Source organism: Sinocyclocheilus grahami, unplaced genomic scaffold, assembly GCF_001515645.1.
Source record: "Sinocyclocheilus grahami isolate Dianchi unplaced genomic scaffold, SAMN03320097.WGS_v1.1 scaffold141.1, whole genome shotgun sequence".
In the NCBI taxonomy this organism is placed as follows: Eukaryota; Metazoa; Chordata; class Actinopteri; order Cypriniformes; family Cyprinidae; genus Sinocyclocheilus; species Sinocyclocheilus grahami.
In genome coordinates this window covers 607,207-628,362 of record NW_015505320.1, presented here as the reverse complement: position 1 = coordinate 628,362, position 21,156 = coordinate 607,207, and the positions used below count along the sequence as shown (strand labels likewise).

The 21,156-nt window shown below is 37.6% G+C and overlaps 1 protein-coding gene across 1 annotated transcript in view; it reads left to right on the top strand.

The window, feature by feature from the left end:
- LOC107591345 (protein kinase C iota type) overlaps positions 1 to 20,882 on the top strand; it is a 37,165-nt gene extending 16,283 nt beyond the window's left edge. The window contains exons 3-18 of the mRNA XM_016280478.1: positions 6,614 to 6,703; positions 9,168 to 9,218; positions 9,370 to 9,455; positions 9,577 to 9,714; positions 9,967 to 10,024; positions 10,950 to 11,005; positions 14,216 to 14,392; positions 15,121 to 15,218; positions 15,416 to 15,502; positions 15,652 to 15,787; positions 16,903 to 16,990; positions 17,201 to 17,326; positions 17,406 to 17,485; positions 17,673 to 17,762; positions 19,368 to 19,483; positions 19,774 to 20,882. Of these exons, the coding sequence (XP_016135964.1) occupies positions 6,614 to 6,703; positions 9,168 to 9,218; positions 9,370 to 9,455; positions 9,577 to 9,714; positions 9,967 to 10,024; positions 10,950 to 11,005; positions 14,216 to 14,392; positions 15,121 to 15,218; positions 15,416 to 15,502; positions 15,652 to 15,787; positions 16,903 to 16,990; positions 17,201 to 17,326; positions 17,406 to 17,485; positions 17,673 to 17,762; positions 19,368 to 19,483; positions 19,774 to 19,861 (1,565 nt within the window). The 3' untranslated portion in view covers positions 19,862 to 20,882. The remainder of the gene's footprint in view (positions 1 to 6,613; positions 6,704 to 9,167; positions 9,219 to 9,369; positions 9,456 to 9,576; positions 9,715 to 9,966; positions 10,025 to 10,949; positions 11,006 to 14,215; positions 14,393 to 15,120; positions 15,219 to 15,415; positions 15,503 to 15,651; positions 15,788 to 16,902; positions 16,991 to 17,200; positions 17,327 to 17,405; positions 17,486 to 17,672; positions 17,763 to 19,367; positions 19,484 to 19,773) is intronic.
- Positions 20,883 to 21,156: the final 274 nt, after the last annotated feature.

Sequence of the window (21,156 nt, the reverse complement as noted above, 5' to 3'; positions counted from 1 at the left end):
TGCAGATTAAATAGGTTTTAAGGAAACTTTTGTCTTGTCTCCTTAGGCCACAGGAGGGCGCAATGAGCAAAATAAATTTAAATTTTTAAATTGTCAACTTAAGGAAGTAACTATAAAAACGTGCATAACGTCTAAATTAACTCATAAAAATCAATTTCGTAAATTAACTCATAAAAATCAAATATATAATTTCGTAAATTGCATAAACAATTATGAACAAAACAGCATCATGTATTTATGCATTGCTTACCCTAAAGAGCCGAAGCGCCATTCACACAGATTGCATTTAAAAACATATGAGACGCAGTGAAAAGGAATAAACCTCCACAAATTCGTGACGTGTTTTCTAAAAGTTTAAACTGTTTTAACTTTGCATGGCTTTCTATACATCTCTTGTGTGAGACGTGAGTGCAGCAGTCATATTTGTCCATCTAAAAATGCGCTGAATATGCGTTCTGTGTGAATGGCTTGGTTTCGGTTTTAACCTGTATCAAGATCTTCTCCGCATTGAGCTTCTATATTTCTCTAATATTTTGAATGGATAACACAGCAGCGGTGCATCTCGTGGGCTAGACTAACAAAACATTCAAATGCAACAACGTCACTTACATCATCACCGCATCTCACGCACCCTGATGCACACCTAACATTCAAATGCAAATGTTTATTTTAAAATCGACTAATATTCATTCTTTATTCACAATCTCCTATATCGAAAATTTTTTCTATTGATATCGAAGGTGTACCGTCGATAAATATCGATACTGTTTTATCGCCCAGGCCTAGGTTCTACTGTCTTTTGTCCCGTCGCGCCACTCGTATTTGGTGTAGACAGTGTTTTTAATGGGTTATATTATAGCCCTGCATGTTTTTAATGTTTTTATGAAATATCTGTATTGACTGCATGATCATATCATCGTATTATTTACTGCCATGCGAGTAGGGATGCAACGATTATAGATTTTGTTGGTACGATTATTGTCTGAGGAATAATCACGGTTTCACGATTATGACGATTATTATGCATTTATTAATTTCACAAAATTATTAATGAATAAAATCACATGGACACTCTTTAGATAATAAAGTGTTATTTATTGCTGCCTTTAGAAAGAGAAATAACACAGTAACCAATAATACAGCACAAAATAATAATAATAAAGACAAACAAAAGTTCATCTCTCCAATTGGAATTAAAAAGGTGACCTCTGCTCTGTAAACATCCATGTCAGTACTTCCATTTTGAAAATAACTAATGAAAATAGATCACAAACGTATTTAGTGTTTTCAGTTTGTACATTCTTTACATTTCTTTTGGACCTGAGGCAGAAAACTGGAAACATGGTGAAAAAAAAATCTTGTTGATTTTTGACTTATGCATAATACTATAAAAGGGATTATAGATAACAATGTTAATAAGTATTATTAATATAGGACAATTAACTTTATTTATCCCACAGGGGAAACTATTAATAATGAGGGGAATAAACTGAACTATCATTGTAATCAACTGTCATCCATACGTATTCATTTTAATAATTTTTATAATAATTCATATGATTTTACATGTAGCCTGAGAAAATCATGTCTATTATTTTGGTTTGTGAGATCGGAGATCGCGCTGCGCACACATACAAACATTCATGAGGACACAAACTTGTTGTGAACCCTGCCCCGTGACTTTAATTAATAAAATAGCTTAGATACTGAATTGCTACATATTCATCAGCAAGGAGAGGGTAAAATCACTGTTTAACCTTTAATCGTCCCTTGAATAGAGCGACATTAAAGTCCCTTTGGGGTCAGATAGACCCCAAACTTTTACAGAGCGATTGCATAAGGAAATATAAATTTTTATATGACAAACTATATATCATTTTTTTTATTTACTTCTCAGCTATACATTTATGCTGTGTTTTTGTGGATGTTTGGTAGTTTTTTACCTATTTACTGCACAAATACTCGACTATGCCATAAATTGGCTTATGAAATTTTTTTTTAATGATAAAATCCCTTAAATTATGACCTAAATTAAATATAAAAGGTTTCTGGATATTGAAACTTTATGATATATATTTTGTGAATATATATTTAAACATTCTAAAATACATAAAAAATCAGTATTTTTGTATTTATTTTTTGTTGTCTGATATATATTTGAATTGTTTGCTTTTGCAGAATTGTTACAAGTCACCACTAAAAGACATGACTGTAATCACATACTATTTATTTCAGAAAATTATGTATCACAAATAAACACTGCATAATCCTCCTCTTCAGATTCCTGGTAATCCTGCTTTTTTCTGTCCCTTTTTCCCTCTCTCTGTGTGTGTGTGTGTGTGTGCGCGCTTGTGCGTGTGCGTGTGTGGTGTGTTATGTCTACCCCTTCACACTGTTGTGCATTTATGTCTGATTTTATTTGCCAAAATCTAAAAAATGCCCCAGACACCTGCACGCGCGTGCGTGTGTGTGTGTGTGTGAGAGTGAACATGCTTGTTCCATGTTGGCTTTGTGCTCTAGTATTAGTCCTTCATTTATGTATGGAAATTTTTCAGATTTATGCCAGTTTTGTTGATTTTATTTGCCAATTTCTATGAAAATGCTCTCTGTTGCAGTCACACACGTGCAGGGGTGTGAAGTAACGAATTACAAATACTCACGTTACAGTAATTAAGTAGTTTTTATCAGTAATTGTACTTTTTTTGAGTAGTTTAAAAATCGTGTACTTTTACTTTTACTTGAGTACATTTTAAGTGATGTATCGGTACTTTTACTCCACTATTTTCCTCCGTTTGTGGTCGTTACATGCTTATTTTCATTTTATTTTTATCCATCAATGTGATTGGATAGATAGAAAGATAGTAATCGGTCTCGTGACTTTCGTCAAATCAAATTGTGCATAGAAAACTTTAACCGCCAACTGCTGTTTATCATGGCTACTGGAAATTCATTTTTCAAACATCAATTCAGTCGCATCTTCCTCTAATATGTTAAGGTAAATTTCGGATTTCTGCTTACTAAATTATTTCTATAAATGCTTGCCTATCTACATGGCCTGAAATTTGGTGTGAGATTGCGGGTATTGCGTACAGTGTTAACTCCCTGCATTTTTCCTTGCAAATTGTATTATCAGCATAACAATTTGAGTAAATGTGTAAAAGGTATGGCATGATGCCACCCTTCTAGAACAATGTGCATTTATTTTAAAATTGTAACATAAATGATCAAGTTTAGTTATTCTTATTTCTTTATTGCAAAACGCTAAAACTGGCACCGTTTTGGAGAGAAATGGGCTCTCATTTTAACCCATATCATGGTGTGTGATGCTGAACTATGAGTTTCTAATGGTGTTTGTATTTGCATGGTTCTAAACATTAATATTTTATGTGCAACAACAGCATGCTGTCTCAGTGGCCTTGATTTTAAATCTATTTTTTCAAATGGGGATGATTGTACTGAGAATAACTTACACTACATTTTTTGGAAGGTAATGGTACTTTTACTTGAGTATATTTTTTCAGTACTCTTTCCACCACTGCACACGTGAGATAGAATGTTCGTTCCACTTTGCGTTTATGGTCTAGGACCAGACCTTTATTTAAATGTAGAAATTTTCAGATTTATACTGGATTTATTTAATTTTTTTGACAAATTAAATGAAAAAATATATATTTTTTTTACATTTTCCCATTTGTTTTCAATGTGGGGTCAATCTGACCCCAAGGACCTTTAACAGTGATTTTTTTTACACACCTTTAGAACAACCAAATCAAGTCGAGTCAAATTTTTTGTGTGTGTTTAGATTATTTAGGAAAATTCACAGAATGTCATGCCCCTGAAATGAAGAGAACACTTTAAAAAAATAAAGGAAAATTCAAATGGGGTCAGCTGGACCCCAGGGACCGATTAAGGGTTAAGTAACTAAACTCACATGTTTGTAGAGATTACAATGCAGCAGGTTCACACACACACTTCTCTCTCCCTCTCTCTCAATCAAATAATTCGAATAATTAATTAAAGTAGCTAAATGTTATAATTAATTCAAATAAATGCGACACACTATTTCATCTGTCTGATCTGAAGTGGGCAGAATACTGAGCTAACGAGTCGTAGCTTCGCATCAGTCTTGCCTTCACGTCGTGCATTAAAATAGTTTAAAGCCGTGTATTCACTCTTTAGCAGCAGTTTTTACGGCAATATTTAAATGACACCCTGGTCATTCTTGGTGTACCCAAAATGGTCCCACACTATCAACTTCAGGCATTTCTCTGGTGGAAATAAAGGATCACTGTTTGGTTCCTCTGTCATAGTTAATCTAGTGTGTGTAGTAGCCTCCGTGTCTCTGATAAGCACCGCATTTTAAGCTGGTACACCGCTAGTGTAACTTTGTTTTCATTTTGCGCACGTTGCAACTGTTCCGTTCGGTGCAACAGAAACACTCGGTATAGCGGAGGCTTTACTATTAATTAACCGTGACATTTTAAAGTGCGGTTAATTGTGAAACCGGTTAATCGCTGCATCCCTACATGCGAGCCACAAATTAAAGCATTGCGAGCTGCGCAATGAGAAACACTGTCCTAGTTGCATCAGTGTTTACATTATAAATGCAGTATGGTCATTTTCATTTCTGACTACCTCGATTTGTGGTTCGAGTGATGACAATATTTTTTTGGACTCGTTTATGGTCTAGGACCAGACCTTTATTTAAATATAGAAATTTTCAGATTTATACTTTTATTTTTTTTTTATTATGAAAAAAAAAAAAAAAATCATTTTTACATTTTCCCATTCATTTTCAATGTGGGGTCAATCTGACCCCAAGGACCTTTAACAGTGATTTTTTTTACACACCTTTAGAACAACCAAATCAAGTCGAGTCAAATTTTTTGTGTGTGTTTAGATTATTTAGGAAAATTCACAGAATGTCATGCCCCTGAAATGAAGAGAACACTTTAAAAAAATAAAGGAAAATTCAAATGGGGTCAGCTGGACCCCAGGGACCGATTAAGGGTTAAGTAACTAAACTCACATGTTTGTAGAGATTACAATGCAGCAGGTTCACACACACACTTCTCTCTCCCTCTCTCTCAATCAAATAATTCGAATAATTAATTAAAGTAGCTAAATGTTATAATTAATTCAAATAAATGCGACACACTATTTCATCTGTCTGATCTGAAGTGGGCAGAATACTGAGCTAACGAGTCGTAGCTTCGCATCAGTCTTGCCTTCACGTCGTGCATTAAAATAGTTTAAAGCCGTGTATTCACTCTTTAGCAGCAGTTTTTACGGCAATATTTAAATGACACCCTGGTCATTCTTGGTGTACCCAAAATGGTCCCACACTATCAACTTCAGGCATTTCTCTGGTGGAAATAAAGGATCACTGTTTGGTTCCTCTGTCATAGTTAATCTAGTGTGTGTAGTAGCCTCCGTGTCTCTGATAAGCACCGCATTTTAAGCTGGTACACCGCTAGTGTAACTTTGTTTTCATTTTGCGCACGTTGCAACTGTTCCGTTCGGTGCAACAGAAACACTCGGTATAGCGGAGGCTTTACTATTAATTAACCGTGACATTTTAAAGTGCGGTTAATTGTGAAACCGGTTAATCGCTGCATCCCTACATGCGAGCCACAAATTAAAGCATTGCGAGCTGCGCAATGAGAAACACTGTCCTAGTTGCATCAGTGTTTACATTATAAATGCAGTATGGTCATTTTCATTTCTGACTACCTCGATTTGTGGTTCGAGTGATGACAATATTTTTTTGGACTCTGTTTGAAACTATATTTAGTGCTGTCCACCTGTGATTAGATCCCCTGCTAATACCAGGTTAAAATGTGGCCTCTCATTCTGTTCCTCTAACTGTCACCGTAGCAACAAGCTTCCCCCTGCCATTCTTCAGAAACGTCTGCTTCATTTGCACCAGCATTTTATATATTTGAACCCACTTTTGGTAGATTGCATTAGAGTCTCAAAATTACCCTGGACTCCACTGCCAGGAATAAAATGGATGGATTTTTCATGAGGAATAAAGTGAATATGAACGCAGCGCACAGCAGGGAGCAGGTTTTACTCTGGAAAGATTGACTGTGTGTGATGATTAACTGCTGCATTAGTCATGCGAGATGGGAAATGGTGATGGGAGAACGTTCATTTAAATACCAAAATCTTCACCATTCCACGCTGAGCCCAGAGTCATATTGCTCATTAGCATAGCTGATCTGAGAGGGTCGTCATGGCGAGAAGTTAATCCCATCTGTCTGCATAAGCCTTGGCATCGATGCCCGCCGTCACTCATTGCCTCCGCTGTGATGTCTACACAAGCGGTGACTGTCGGTGCCACAGGCTGCTCTTTAGATGCAACAGGATTGACGTCAACTTCGGACATCACCACAGACCCTGTTACTAATTCATGGTGAAAAACAGGTTTTTGCATTATGCTCTCCCAAAATCTGTAGAATCACAAGCAGGGGCTTGTTTCTTGTCTCTTTCTCAGTCGTGCTTTGTTTCTCTCACTCTCTCTGTTTCTCTTTGCAGTGACAGATATGTTGCCTATGCTGATGTCTTGGTAGCGTTTTCTAGTGAGTGTTCACTGTGCTTGTCATTGTAGGGGATCCGTGCACCGTTTCTTCTCAGCTGGAGCTGGAGGAGGCCTTACGTCTCTATGAACTCAACAAAGACTCGGAGCTCATTATTCACGGTATGCTGGGATTTGGCTTTTGATGTCGGTGGGCTACGTATGATTTTGTACTCTGTATCATTCTATAGATTTTTGAAAGAATTATGACAGATGAGGCCTTACACCATGTCTTAAGCAGGTGTGACGTGAAAAACCGACAAACAGGGTCCTATGAAATACTTTTGAGTTTTTTCCAAATTCTGTTAATAAGCAAAAAGGGATGTCTAATCAATTTAATGAATAAATCTTTGACAATTTAATAATTTATTAAAATGTTAATGACAGTGTCCTTATATAGAGACAACAGACGCTGAAAAGGCCACATGCACCACACATGCTTGAGTGTACAGGTGCGTCTCAATAAATTAGAATGTTATGGAAAAGTTCATTTGTTTCAGTAATTCAACTCAAATTGTGAAACTCGTGTATTAAATAAATTAAATGCACACAGACTGAAGTAGTTTAAGTCTTTGGTTCTTTTAATTGTGATGATTTTGGCTCACATTTAACAAAAACCCACCAATTCACTATCTCAACAAATTAGAATATGTTGACATGCCAATCAGCTAATCAGCTCAAAACACCTGCAAAGGTTTCCTGAGCCTTCAAAATGGTCTCTCAGTTTGGTTCACTAGCCTACACAATCACGGGGAAGACTGCTGATCTGACAGTTGTCCAGAAGACAATCATTGACACCCTTCCCAAGGATGGTAAGCCACAAACATTCATTGCCAAAGAAGCTGGCTGTTCACAGAGTGTTGTATCCAAGCATGTTAACAGAAAGTTGAGTGGAAGAAAAAAATGCACAGCCAACCGAGAGAACCGCAGCCTTATGAGAATTGTCAAGCAAAATCGATTCAAGAATGTGAGTGAACTTCACAAGGAATGGACCGAGGCTGGGGTCAAGGCATCAAGAGCCACCACACACAGACGTGTCAAGGAATTTGGCTACAGTTGTCGTATTCCTATTGTTAAGCCACTCCTGAACCACAGACAACGTCAGAGGCGTCTTACCTGGGCTAAGGAGAAAAAGAACTGGACTGTTGCCCAGTGGTCCAAAGCCCTCTTTTCAGATGAGAGCAAGTTTTGTATTTCATTTGGAAACCAAGGTCCTAGAGTCTGGAGGAAGGGTGGAGAAGCTCATAGCCCAAGTTGCTTGAAGTCCAGTGTTAAGTTTCCACAGTCTGTGATGATTTGGGGTGCAATGTCATCTGCTGGTGTTGGTCCATTTGTGTTTTTTGAAAACCAACGTCACTGCACCCATTTACCAAGAAATTTTGGAGCACTTCATGCTTCCTTCACACTGCCAAAAGCACCAAAAGTTGGGTAAATGACCATGGTGTTGGTGTGCTTGACTGGCCAGCAAACTCACCAGACCTGAACCCCATAGAGAATCTATGGGGTATTGTCAAGAGGAAAATGAGAAACAAGAGACCAAAAATGGCAGATGAAATGAAGGCCACTGTCAAAGAAACCTGGGCTTCCATACCACCTCAGCAGTGCCACAAACTGATCACCTCCATGCCACGCCGAATTGAGGCAGTAATTAAAGCAAAAGGAGCCCCTACGAAGTATTGAGTACATGTACAGTAAATGAACATACTTTCCAGAAGGCCAACAATTCACTAAAAATGTTTTTTTTTTTATTGGTCTTATGAAGTATTCTAATTTGTTGAGATAGTGAATTGGTGGGTTTTTGTTAAATGTGAGCCAAAATCATCACAATTAAAAGAACCAAAGACTTAAACTACTTCAGTCTGTGTGCATTGAATTTATTTAATACACGAGTTTCACAATTTGAGTTGGATTACTGAAATAAATGGACTTTTCCATGACATTCTAATTTATTGAGATGCACCTGTATGTAGTAGACAAAAACAGCTCATTCACACAAAGACAGACAGACCTGCAGAACAAACAAACTTCTTATTTAAATAGCACATTTTTGCTGTTTAATGGTCACAGACACTAATCCACATTGCTTGCCACCTGGTTCCCATTTCAGTGGTGTTACGCTGGTTCAAAATTATGTAACAGCCATGTCCTTTGAAGCATGACATGTGACATGCAGTGTAGCAAGCCCCTACTAATGTGTTCAGACCAAGCTCCACATTTTGATGTTCTGGCTTGGCTACATGTATTTATTTATTTATAACACACCCTTATACAGGTCCTTAGATTATTAATGTACAGGAGAGATAGGATTCAGGGGATTGATTGACAGAGATACATCATTCTGCCTGCTGTGTGAGTTAATTAGTCATGCTGAGGAGGAGATATCTGGCCACAAGGGCTTTCAGAAAAAGACCCCAACCAACTGTCCGTCAATAGCCACTCTCCACAGCAGCTGACCTCACGGGCCTGGACAGACTCTGTTTCTTGACCCCAAAGTCCTTATCCGTTGTCAAATGAGGAGAGGTCACAGAGAGGTCGTTCTGGAAATGTTTGTCAGTGCTTTTTTTCCACAGTCTCTTTCTCTCCACAGTGTTTCCTTGTATCCCTGAGAACCCTGGCATGCCCTGTCCTGGAGAAGACAGTATGTGCATTTTGTCATTTATGGTCATTTATCTTAAGGTCAAACATCTTAATGGTTTTTTTTTTTTGCACTTTATATTGCTGGAAAGCATGCATTGGGTTATAATGATGGTAATTAGTAGGTTTAATTCATGCCTTTATGTTGTACTCAGAGTCCATATACCGTCGCGGAGCTCGGCGCTGGAGGAAACTCTACTATGCCAGTGGACATGCGTTTCAGGCCAAACGTTTTAACAGGGTACAAACATGCTTTTTTTAAATTTCTGAAACAGGCTATGTTACTTAATTTGTCTGAATTGTATGCAAATGCTGTCAGTTTAGTTTATTGTTCTTGTTCCTGTGTTTTCTGTTGTGTACAGCGTGCTCATTGTGCCATCTGCACAGATCGTATCTGGGGCCTGGGCAGGCAGGGATACAAGTGCATAAACTGTAAACTGCTGGTCCATAAGAAATGCCATAAATTGGTCACAGTGGAGTGTGGTAGACAGGTAATACAGGTGAGACATTAGTAAGTCCACATGGAATCTGTATGCTCCTTTCACTTTTTTTTTTTGTGAAGTAAATTTAAATATAAAATAGATTAGACATTCTTAATGGTAGCTAAATGTCTTACCAGATATGCCAGATATTTAAAAAAATATATATACACATTTTTTTGTATAGACCTTCATGTTGGACATGCATTTTCTGCTAATAACACTATGAATTTCAATCTGTATTTATTTTTGACCTTCGTACAATTTTTCTAGGACCCGATGATTGGAAGAATCGATCCAGGGTCCACTCCATCAGAGCACGCTGATCAAGGTACTATAGACTCTCATCTATTTTTGTCCAGCGCTTCACATGCGTTTGTCATTATATATCTATCAAGTGTGTTTATTACATTTTCCTTACTTCTTTGGGCTTGAATAGCAGACTAAATCAATTTTCAGGAAAGAATGTCCTTTTGAGATTTTCAATTAAACTTGCAATCAGTTTTCAGAAATAATTTTCTTTTAAGGCTTTCCATCTGAGTTTAAATGATTCTGCCTGGGGTCACATAATAATCAACCTTCTGTACCTTGCTCAGACTTTTGAAAAATCTATTTCAGAATTTCAATGTTTTTTTTAAAGTTTAATCAGGTATACATTTCTGAACCTGAATTGAAAAAATGCCCTGATTCCCATGCTAACTTGGTAACTACATAAATATTCTACCCAGAGGTCCATTTACAAAAATATAAAGTCAAGCAGATAAACTCGCCATGTGTTTTGTTAGCAAAGTCACTAACTTAAAAGTGACTTGTAATGCAGAGGTGTTAATCAGTGTTCATCTGAGTTATTGCATTCATTAAGTGACTAAATTGATTCACTAAGATCTATAGTGGCTCATTGATGCCACTGATTTTCATCTTTAAATGACTGGATGGGCTAAGCCGATGTTTCCCTTTAGTAATTAGGCGTGTGCTTGCACTGAAACAGATTGATGCAGTGAGCAGCCTACAGGCGTGAGTCTTCTCACAAGATTAAGCTTGTTTGTTGGAATTAATGACGTGAACAGCTCATGGCTTTAGTTACAGTGCTGGTCAGATAAATTTCAATCCCCCTGTTTTTTCAAAGTGCTTTATTTATCAATGTGCCTGGTTTGGTTTAGGCTTGTGAATTAATTTTTTGTAAGTATATTAATGAATAATGCCCACAGGCCGCTGAGTGATGATGACTTTCCCTGTTTCTTTTTGTTGTTTCCTAGTTCTAGACAAAAAGAACTCAACGGAAAGTATCAATCATGAGGGAGAGGAGCATGAGGTAAGACATGCTTTGGCCTTGTTTACTCCTGGTTTTAACATCCATCTCAGTTGATCCATTCACAAGTGGTAAATGCTGCTTCTCACGAACTCCATCTCTGCAAGCGCTGTGAGCTTAAGTCGCTTTTAATGTGCATTGAAAACTTGACAAGCCAGCCATCTTCCCTTTTTGTCTATAAATCAGTTGTCAACAAAAGAGAAGCTTTACGGTCTCCCTGCAGTTTTATGCCAGAATAAAATCTGTATAGTTTAAAGTTTGAAAGCAAAGTAGGACAGACAACCATAAATATGAGTATTGTAATTTTACTGTTCTGTACAATAATATTTATAATTATTATTTCATAATCATTTTTTACAGTACTATAGTACAAACCCGATTCCAAAAAAGTTGGGACACTGTAGAAATTGTGAATAAAAACAGAATGCAATGATGTGGAAGTTTCAAATTTCAATATTTTATTCAGAATACAACATAGATGACATATCAAATGTTTAAACTGAGAAAATGTATAATTTTAAGGGAAAAATAAGTTGATTTCAAAAAAGTTGGGACAAGGCCATGTTTACCACTGTGTGGCATCCCCTCTTCTTTTTATAACAGTCTGCAAACGTCTGGGGACTGAGGAGACAAGTTGCTCAAGTTTAGGAATAGGAATGTTGTCCCATTCTTGTCTAATACAGGCTTCTAGTTGCTCAACTGTCTTAGGTCTTCTTTGTTGCATCTTCCTCTTTATGATGCGCCAAATGTTTTCTATGGGTGAAAGATCTGGACTGCAGGCTGGCCATTTCAGTACCCGGATCCTTCTTCTACGCAGCCATGATGTTGTAATTGATGCAGTATGTGGTCTGGCATTGTCATGTTGGAAAATGCAAGGTCTTCCCTGAAAGAGACGACGTCTGGATGGGAGCATATGTTGTTCTAGAACTTGGATATACCTTTCAGCATTGATGGTGCCTTTCCAGATGTGTAAGCTGCCCATGCCACACGCACTCATGCAACCCCATACCATCAGAGATGCAGGCTTCTGAACTGAGCGCTGATAACAACTTGGGTTGTCCTTGTCCTCTTTAGTCCGGATGACATGGCGTCCCAGTTTTCCAAAAATAACTTCAAATTTTGATTCGTCTGACCACAGAACAGTTTTCCACTTTGCCACAGTCCATTTTAAATGAGCCTTGGCCCAGAGAAAACGCCTGCGCTTCTGGCTCATGTTTAGATATGGCTTCTTTTTTTACCTATAGAGTTTTAGCCGGCAACGGTGAATGGCACGGTGGATTGTGTTCACGGCAATGTTTTCTGGAAGTATTCCTGAGCCCATGTTGTGTTTTCCATTACAGTAGCATTCCTGTATGTGATGCAGTGCCGTCTAAGGGCCCGAAGATCACGGGTATCCAGTATGGTTTTCCGGCCTTGACCCTTACGCACAGAGGTTGTTCCAGATTCTCTGAATCTTTGGATGATATTATGCACTGTAGATGATGATAACTTCAAACTCTTTGCAATTTTTCTCTGAGAAACTCCTTTCTGATATTGCTCCACTATTTTTCGCCGCAGCATTGGGGGAATTGGTGATCCTCTGCCCATCTTGACTTCTGAGAGACACTGCCTCTCTGATAGGCTCTTTTTATACCCAATCATGTTGCCAATTGACCTAATAAGTTGCAAATTGGTCCTCCAACTGTTCCTTATATGTACATTTAACTTTTCCGGCCTCTTATTGCTACCTGTCCCAAATTTTTGGAATGTGTAGCTCTCATAAAATCCAAAATGAGCCAATATTTGGCATGACATTTCAGAATGTCTCACTTTCAACATTTGATATGTTATCTATATTCTATTGTGAATAAAATATAAGTTTTATGAGATTTGTAAATTATTCCATTCCTTTTTTACTCACAATTTGTACAGTGTCCCAACTTTTTAGGAATTGGGTTTGTATTATTGCAATAGTAATTTATTACTTTTTACTAGTAATTTTACTATTTATTACTTATTACCAGTAAAATATTACTTTGAATAATACCGATAGTTGTTGATGTTATTATTTTATAGTTGTATTGAATGGGTGAAAAGGGTGTTCTTTTTTATCTTTAGCTGGTCACTTGCATGTTTGATGATCTCTCAGATGCTCCAGGGCAGATAAGCATTTACACTACAAATGCAATGAACACAAATGTGTTTTTTTAATGAGGTATGAACAATCAGACAATTAGCAATTTCCACTTTTTGATCCAGTTGGTCAAAATAAATGTTAGTACCAGGTGTAAATAGCACCATTATGAATGTTTCGTTTGATTACATGAGCTTTCAGCAGTCCATTCCCAGACAGATGATCAGGCTGAAGTTGTCACTCAGGGAAAGGGATGGGGGTGTGCACAAGGTTCATTCGGGCTGTATTGATTTCCTTTAGTGGAGCTAATAAAGTAACCTTCTATCAGGGTCATTAGAATCTGATTAAGGGCACATGCTCCTGTAGCTCTGTCACAGTCATGGGAAATCATACAGAGGGAAAGGACAGGGAAGAGATATAAACCAGAGAGAGGAGATTGATTATTTATATACATATTAGGACTGTCAAGCGATTAACATTTTTAATCTAATTGATTACATGATGTGCTGATTAATTAACTGCATATTAACTTTAATAATTAATAATAAGCTTTCCATTGATGCATGATTTGTTAGGATTGGACAATATTTGGCTGTAATACAACTATTTGAAAATCTAGAATCTGAGGGTGCAAAAAAATCAAAATATTGAGAAAATCACCTTTAAAGTTGTCCAAATTAAGTCCTTAGCAATGCATATTACTAATCAAAAATTAAGTTTTGATATATTTACAGTAGGAAATGTACAAAATATCTTCATGGAACATGACCTTTGCTTAATATCCTAATGATTTTTGGCATAAAAGAAAAATGTCATGATGAATGTCAAAATCATTTAGTCCCATACAGTGTATTGTTGGCTATTGCTACAAACATGCCTGTGCAACTTAAGACTGGTTTTGTGGTCCAGGGTCACATATGATCTTGCTAAACTGTCTCATAATATATCATAAATATAAGACAAAACCCCTACAGGGGCATTGTTTGCCCTCATATCTGGAATTTTAGGGGCATATCACGCAACGTGTATATAAATGTGTATATACATATAAATAAATAAAAGATGTTTGTGGTTTAATATTCTCTTTGTCCATCCTTCAGGCTGTGGGCAGTCGAGACTCAGGGAAGTCTGTGTCCAGTTTGGGGCTAAAAGATTTTGACCTGCTCCGAGTGATTGGCAGGGGCAGCTACGCCAAGGTCCTGCTAGTTCGTCTCAAAAAGACAGACCGCATCTACGCCATGAAGGTGGTGAAGAAGGAGCTGGTGAACGATGACGAGGTGACATTTCACATTTCAAACATTGGGAATGTGCAAAGTTGCCACTGATATATTATTATATAAATTCATTATATAAATCAGATTGCATCCATACCAAGTTCAAATGAACCACATCCCAGACTACCTTGTCACACCAAACTCTGTGCTTCAGGTTGAAAGCATTCTTGACACTTCACAGCTTGAAATATTTATTTTCACACTAAATTACTGAACAACTCAATAATTTGAGCTATTTGAGTCTTGACTGCAGAATAAAACAAGCAAAGAGTGGCTCTAATCTTTCCAGGATGTGTTGAAGTACACATACAGATGACTAGATGTTGATGAAGTGGGCATTTAACGTTGATTAGATGCATTTAAGCCTTGTGTGATGAATTGACAGCAGCAGCCGATGTTCAATAATGGCAGCTGCGCTCTACTGACCCTGCAGTGCTTCTTTAAGCGAGTCTCACGGTCAGAGGTATTTTTACCCAGCTGTCAATGAAAGGTCCTAGTTTTTCACTCTGTATCTGTCCATTGTGAGTCTCCTCACATCCTTGGGAAGACCTGGTGCCCCCATCTTTTAAACCTTTATCAGTTTTCAGCCTTGTGAGGCACTTCTACTCGATACAGTCCTGAATGTCCTTCCAAATGTTTCCCCTACCGACAGAAAGAATGCTCTGCTTTTCAATGGGAGATTGATTTTTGTGTGTATGTGTGTGTTTGTTCTTCTCTTTCTTGTTTTTCAGGATATTGACTGGGTTCAAACAGAAAAGCATGTGTTTGAGCAGGCTTCCAACCATCCCTTCCTGGTGGGACTTCATTCCTGCTTCCAGACATTGAGCAGGTCTGTCCATACTCACTCTTTTTATGCAAACATACAAGTATAAGACGTAGTGACAAGGAATAACTGGTATAAAAAATTAAAATGATACTCTTATATTGGTCCTCAGGCCATTCTTATTGTTGAGCCCTTCAGTTTAGTGTAAACTGTTTTGTTTGTCTGGTGAGGGCTAATGATTATTTAATGCTTGTCTTTCACAGGCTATTCTTTGTAATCGAATATGTGAATGGAGGGGATCTAATGTTCCACATGCAGCGACAGAGAAAACTTCCGGAAGAGCATGCCAGGTATGAGGATGTGAGCTGTCTATCAGTAACATGGTTCAGTGTTAATGAACAGCCTGAGCAGGGTTGAAGTTGACTTCAGTCTGAATGACCACAGGAACAGAAACACTAATGAGGTCACTAACTGTTTCTCTTGTTCTTTCTACTGGCAGGTTTTACTCAGCAGAGATCAGTCTTGCCTTAAACTACCTCCATGAGCGTGGCATCATTTACAGGGACCTGAAGCTGGACAATGTTTTGCTGGAGTCAGAGGGACACATCAAACTCACTGATTACGGCATGTGTAAGGTACATCTGAAGATGTTCATTGTCTCAATTGATTAAGTGCCATTTTGATTAAGCCATATCTGCTGACAAGAATATAGTTGAATATCATACAAACGTTTGCCTATCATTCATCAACCTCAAATATGGCTTTATCATTGAAACATTTGAGTAGTAGCAACTTTACACGGCCGTTTGCTCTAATGTTAACCTAGATAAATGTGCTTTATTAGGTGCACTTTATTATATATGCAAGAGTTTGTGTGGAGTGTGGAAGCTACTTTTATTTATATAAGCACATGATATCAACAAGATGTTGTGCTTTCGTAAAATAAAGAGAACAAATAGGACGCCCTTTCTGCCATCTTGGTCTTCGCGTGCTGGACTATGGTGAAACTCAGCATATAGGCTACTTGAGCTGAGAAATATATCTACAAAAAGCTTGATGTTTTGCCCAACACATGGTCAATACTTTCGCCGGTGTTTTGCGGCAAGTTATTTGTGCACTTGAGTTCAAAGAGGCTATATATTAAAGGCTACTTATGGTTTAGTTCCCCACCCCCCCAGTATATATTTCATTAATTTAAATAATATAAATGTGTGATTAGTCGACTAGAAAAATCTTTAGCCGTGGGCTGCCCTAATATCAAGTTTGCCTCTGTTATATTTATCTTATATTCACAGTGTACTATATGTAAAATCAACATTACCTGCTTTTTATTTGTGAAAATAATTCCCAGTGCACACAAACATACCATGTTACTAAATGCACTGCTGGTTGCAGTTTTTACATCCATTTTATTTATTTTTATCAGTTTCTGTATTTGTGTAAAATACTATAATAGGAATTCTTAATCATGATGTATATGACTCTTTGTTTTAAAAATTACTTTTCAAATTTTCCTTCATTCACTTTATTTTTTTATGATTATTTTAGTAAATATTATGTAAAATAAATAACTTAATTGCAGAAATTATGCATGTGTTATTTTATTTACTACCATTAATATTGTGAGATCTCTGAGAGAAATCCCATGTATGTAGTCTCTAAAATATAGCCACTGGCTATAAAAAAAAATCGATCAGTATCATTGTGTGCCTGAGTGTTTCTTTGGTTTCAATATTCATCTCTTATGCAGGAGGGACTGAGACCAGGAGACACAACCAGCACTTTCTGTGGAACCCCCAATTACATTGCACCTGAGATTCTGAGAGGAGAAGACTACGGTAAGCACAGTTCACACACAGACAAACCTCTTCACAAAGACTTTCAGTTGGCAACTATGTGCGCTAGTGCACAGTGCTTAATCCATTTATTGCTATTAGTGTCTACTTCATGACTTTCTACAATTTGAGTTTATGTCAGTGCTAAGCTTCCCATTTTAGAGGCTCCGGATGGTACATGTGCAACTTTGTGTGTGCATGTTTTCTTTACAGGTTTTAGTGTGGACTGGTGGGCACTGGGCGTCCTTATGTTTGAGATGATGGCTGGGAGGTCACCCTTTGACATAGTAGGCAGCTCTGATAACCCAGACCAAAACACAGAAGATTATCTTTTCCAAGGTACATGACAAGCATACGTGTTTCAAAAAAAAATTTCAATGTCTCTCAGTATATCCCATTAATTTTTTCTCATTTGCAGTAATTTTGGAGAAGCAGATCAGAATTCCCCGATCATTATCGGTTAAAGCCGCTAGCGTGCTAAAGGGATTCCTCAACAAGGTAAAGCAGACCAGACAGATCAATGTTAATATCCTTATGTCACGTGGACCTGTTATAGAGCTGTCATAATTATTGTTCCAAACCCCTTTCGTACACTCTAAACACTCTCTACTCTCTTTGTTTTTCTGTTTTGGTCTCTTTGCTCTCTTGTTTCTTCTCACTGATTTCTTTTTCACTTTTTTTGTAGGAGCCAAAGGAACGCCTCGGATGTCACCCTCAGACAGGCTTTGCAGACATCACGGCCCATCCTTTTTTCCGAAATGTAGACTGGGATCTTGTGAGTCACCGCTATCTCTGTTTCCTTTATCTGACTTATTGGATGTTTTGACTCGAGCCCGCAGCGGAAGCATGAGTCATTTGCTGTAGCCTGACGGTAGTGAAACTAAACAGAGGACTTACTGGAGCCTGAAGAACTATTTAGTGCTGTTTATGACCTTGAGTAACCATCCATTTGATTATTCATTCATGTAATTTGATGTTAGCACTATTACCACTTCAAATATTATTTCAGGAATGTCAGCTTTAACAGTAGTCAATATTTACACCTGTATTATTTTTCCACACCTGCTGTTGTTGTTTTTTTTAAATATATTTGTTTCCCACAGGTTTTTGTTAGTCTTTAGGGTGTGGTCCTACAATATTACTAGTTTATTATTATCTTCATCATCAATATGACCGTAATATACAGCATAAGGGTTTGAAATGGCATAAGAGTGACTAAATGATTATAAAATGTTTTTTTGTAAACCATTCCTTTAAATTTTTCTGCATTTCCTGATTTAAATAATCATTGAATAGCAATCTACATATTTTACACATTCATTTTATGAATTCTTATCAAATACTCCATCTAAATAATCTAGCAGACGAGAAGTGACCCTTTGGTGGTGCATGGTTGTATCATGACATGAACTCTCATGTGTAAGGCCAGTGATTTAATGAAGGTTATAAGGTGTCAAATCATTGATTTTTCTGGTCTGAGGTTGTGACAGTGAACTGTATCATGTGTGAGGCAGGTTTAAATGATGTCAAACCAGCAGACGAGACTCAGACGAACACAGTGACCTCTTGTCCCTGTTTGGTCTGGGTGAACACACATACACACACATACACAAAGGGGTGGTCAGGCAGTTTGAAGGGCTCAGATTACACTTTCTACTCAGACAGGATGCAGTGCCCGAGTCGGCCTGCAGGGGGAGCAGATCCTAACCTTGCAGCCCTGGGAAGGCCAAACTAATAGCAGCACTGAACAAACCCTGGAAAGGATCGGTTTGCCTAAATATAATATTGAATCCTTGCTGAGATTGCTCTTCAGTGGTTTTTGGAGAAAACAAGAAAATAAACTTACTGACCCCATATGTTTGAACGGTGGTATATGTTACAAAAGATGTCTGTTTTGAATAACTGCTGTTTTTTTTAAACTTTTTATTCCTCAAAGAATCCTGAAAAAAAAGTATCAAGGGTCCCAAAAAATATTAAGCAGCACAACTGTTTTCAATATTGACATATTAGAACTTATCAACATATTAGAATGATTTCTTAAGGATCACGTGACACTGAAGACTGTAGTGATTTCTGAGGAAAATTCAGCTTTGCCATCACAGGAATAAATTATATGTAAAGTATATTAAAACAGAAATCTGTTATTTTAAATTGCAATAATATTTCTGTTTTTACTGTATTTTTATCAAATAAATGCAGTCTTGATGAGCATAAGACTTTTTTAATAGCATTTTTTAAATAGTACTCTTTCTATTCTTTTAAAACCAATGCCATATGTAATTACTGGTTAGTATTTAATATGAGCACTGCGTGCTGAAGTATGAGACTGCTTTATGACACAGTCGTAGTTGTTAATTGACTCATGTGAACTGTATTTCAGATGGAGCAGAAGCAAGTGGTTCCGCCCTTCAAGCCCAACATCTCCGGCGAATTTGGGTTGGATAACTTTGATACCCAGTTCACCAATGAGCCCATTCAGCTCACACCTGACGATGAGTGAGTGTCTGTTCATGTGTATCTGTCTGTGTCACGCCTCAAGCTTTCTGAATCAGACCTCAGGCACCATTAATCTGCTTCAGATCTTTACCACAGCAATGCAGGTTTCATCAGGAAGTAATGTCAAATTTACAACCCCTGATGACACATTATACAGAGTTCCCTCGTTTCCATATATCCCTGTTTTCCAGGAATATGTTTTACAGCCTGAGCTCTATTTGAAAGCCGTAGTGAGTTAAATGTGCCGTAGCAGTTAATACAGATTGATTGTGTCTTTGTCTCCCTCCCAGTGATGCTGTAAAGAAGATCGACCAGTCTGAATTTGAGGGCTTTGAGTACATCAACCCTCTGCTGATGTCTGCGGAGGAGTGTGTGTGAACGGCCTGCCTGTTTCTGTTACGTGCATATCATCGCTGCCTTTATTTGCATGGTCGCAAACAATCAGAAAGGAAACAACAACCTGACTTCATTTTGTTGGGACCAGATGAATCATTAACTTTGCCAAACCTCTCACTTTCTGCCATTTGTAACCACTAGTCCTTAAGTCTATTTTTCTTGTTTATTTTTGTATCATGTAAATCAGCACTGATGAAATTTATCAGTGCCTTTGTGCGTCGACCAACGTAGTTGGAATGGCAGTTTTGGGTTACTTTACACTCTGCAAACTAAAGGAAAAGAATGACTGTGATGGTACGCAGGACATCCTAATGCTTATGATGTCTGATACACATTTTATTTGTATATATTAAAGAGAATCCATTGAGCATATATAGTAAGCCATTTTTAAACTCTATACCACATGGGATATTCTTGAAGACTTTCTGATTATCTGTTCTGCCTCTCCTCAGAAAAAAAAAGTGTAGCGTAAGGAAGAAAAACTTTATACTTTGTTTTATTGTTATTTTTTATTTAAGAATACTGTCATCTACATAGAATGTGCACAATGTATTGAATCAAGAAGTTGTTTTACGATGATTGGGCATGTGGCCTCGCTTTAGATGGAAGTGGGTATCAAACTTGGAAGAATGGAGCAGGGAACACTAATGAACACTGTTGTAAATACTGACAAACTGTGAATGGAGAAGTTTTCTGTATAGAGAGGGAAAGGAGGGAGAAAATAGACGTGAAATACAACAGCTTTCTTCAACGCAGGACCAAAATAAGACACTAAAATTAGTATGTTCCTGTCAGTGCTCTCCATAGAGATGAGGGAAAAGTATGTTTTTACTCTTCAGCGGCTGCATGTGTAAAGTACTTCTCACTTTTTTCTTTATTTCTTGCTTTTTGTGTTAAATGTGATACATTGTCTTTCTGGTTATGATATTCCGTTTATATACTTTTTACACTGAGCATCAATGCACGTGAGTTTGTTGTTTCTCATTACAGTCACGGAAAAGCTTTTTTGTGTGTGTGTGTGTGTGTGTGTGTGTGTGTGTGTTAATTTTGTCCCTTTGGGGGATTTCTAGTCAGATCAGATGCATGATGTACTAAGGGGTCCTGGATTGTGTTTACCCTTCACGGCCCCATCAATGGCACCCAGCTCTTCGGGTGGAGCGTTTTGAAAACAGATCATGTCTGGACGCATTATTGTTTGTTTGTGTGTGTTAACACTGAAAGGACCATTGACAATAATGACCAAATGATGACATTAAACACAGCATCACCCTCTCTCA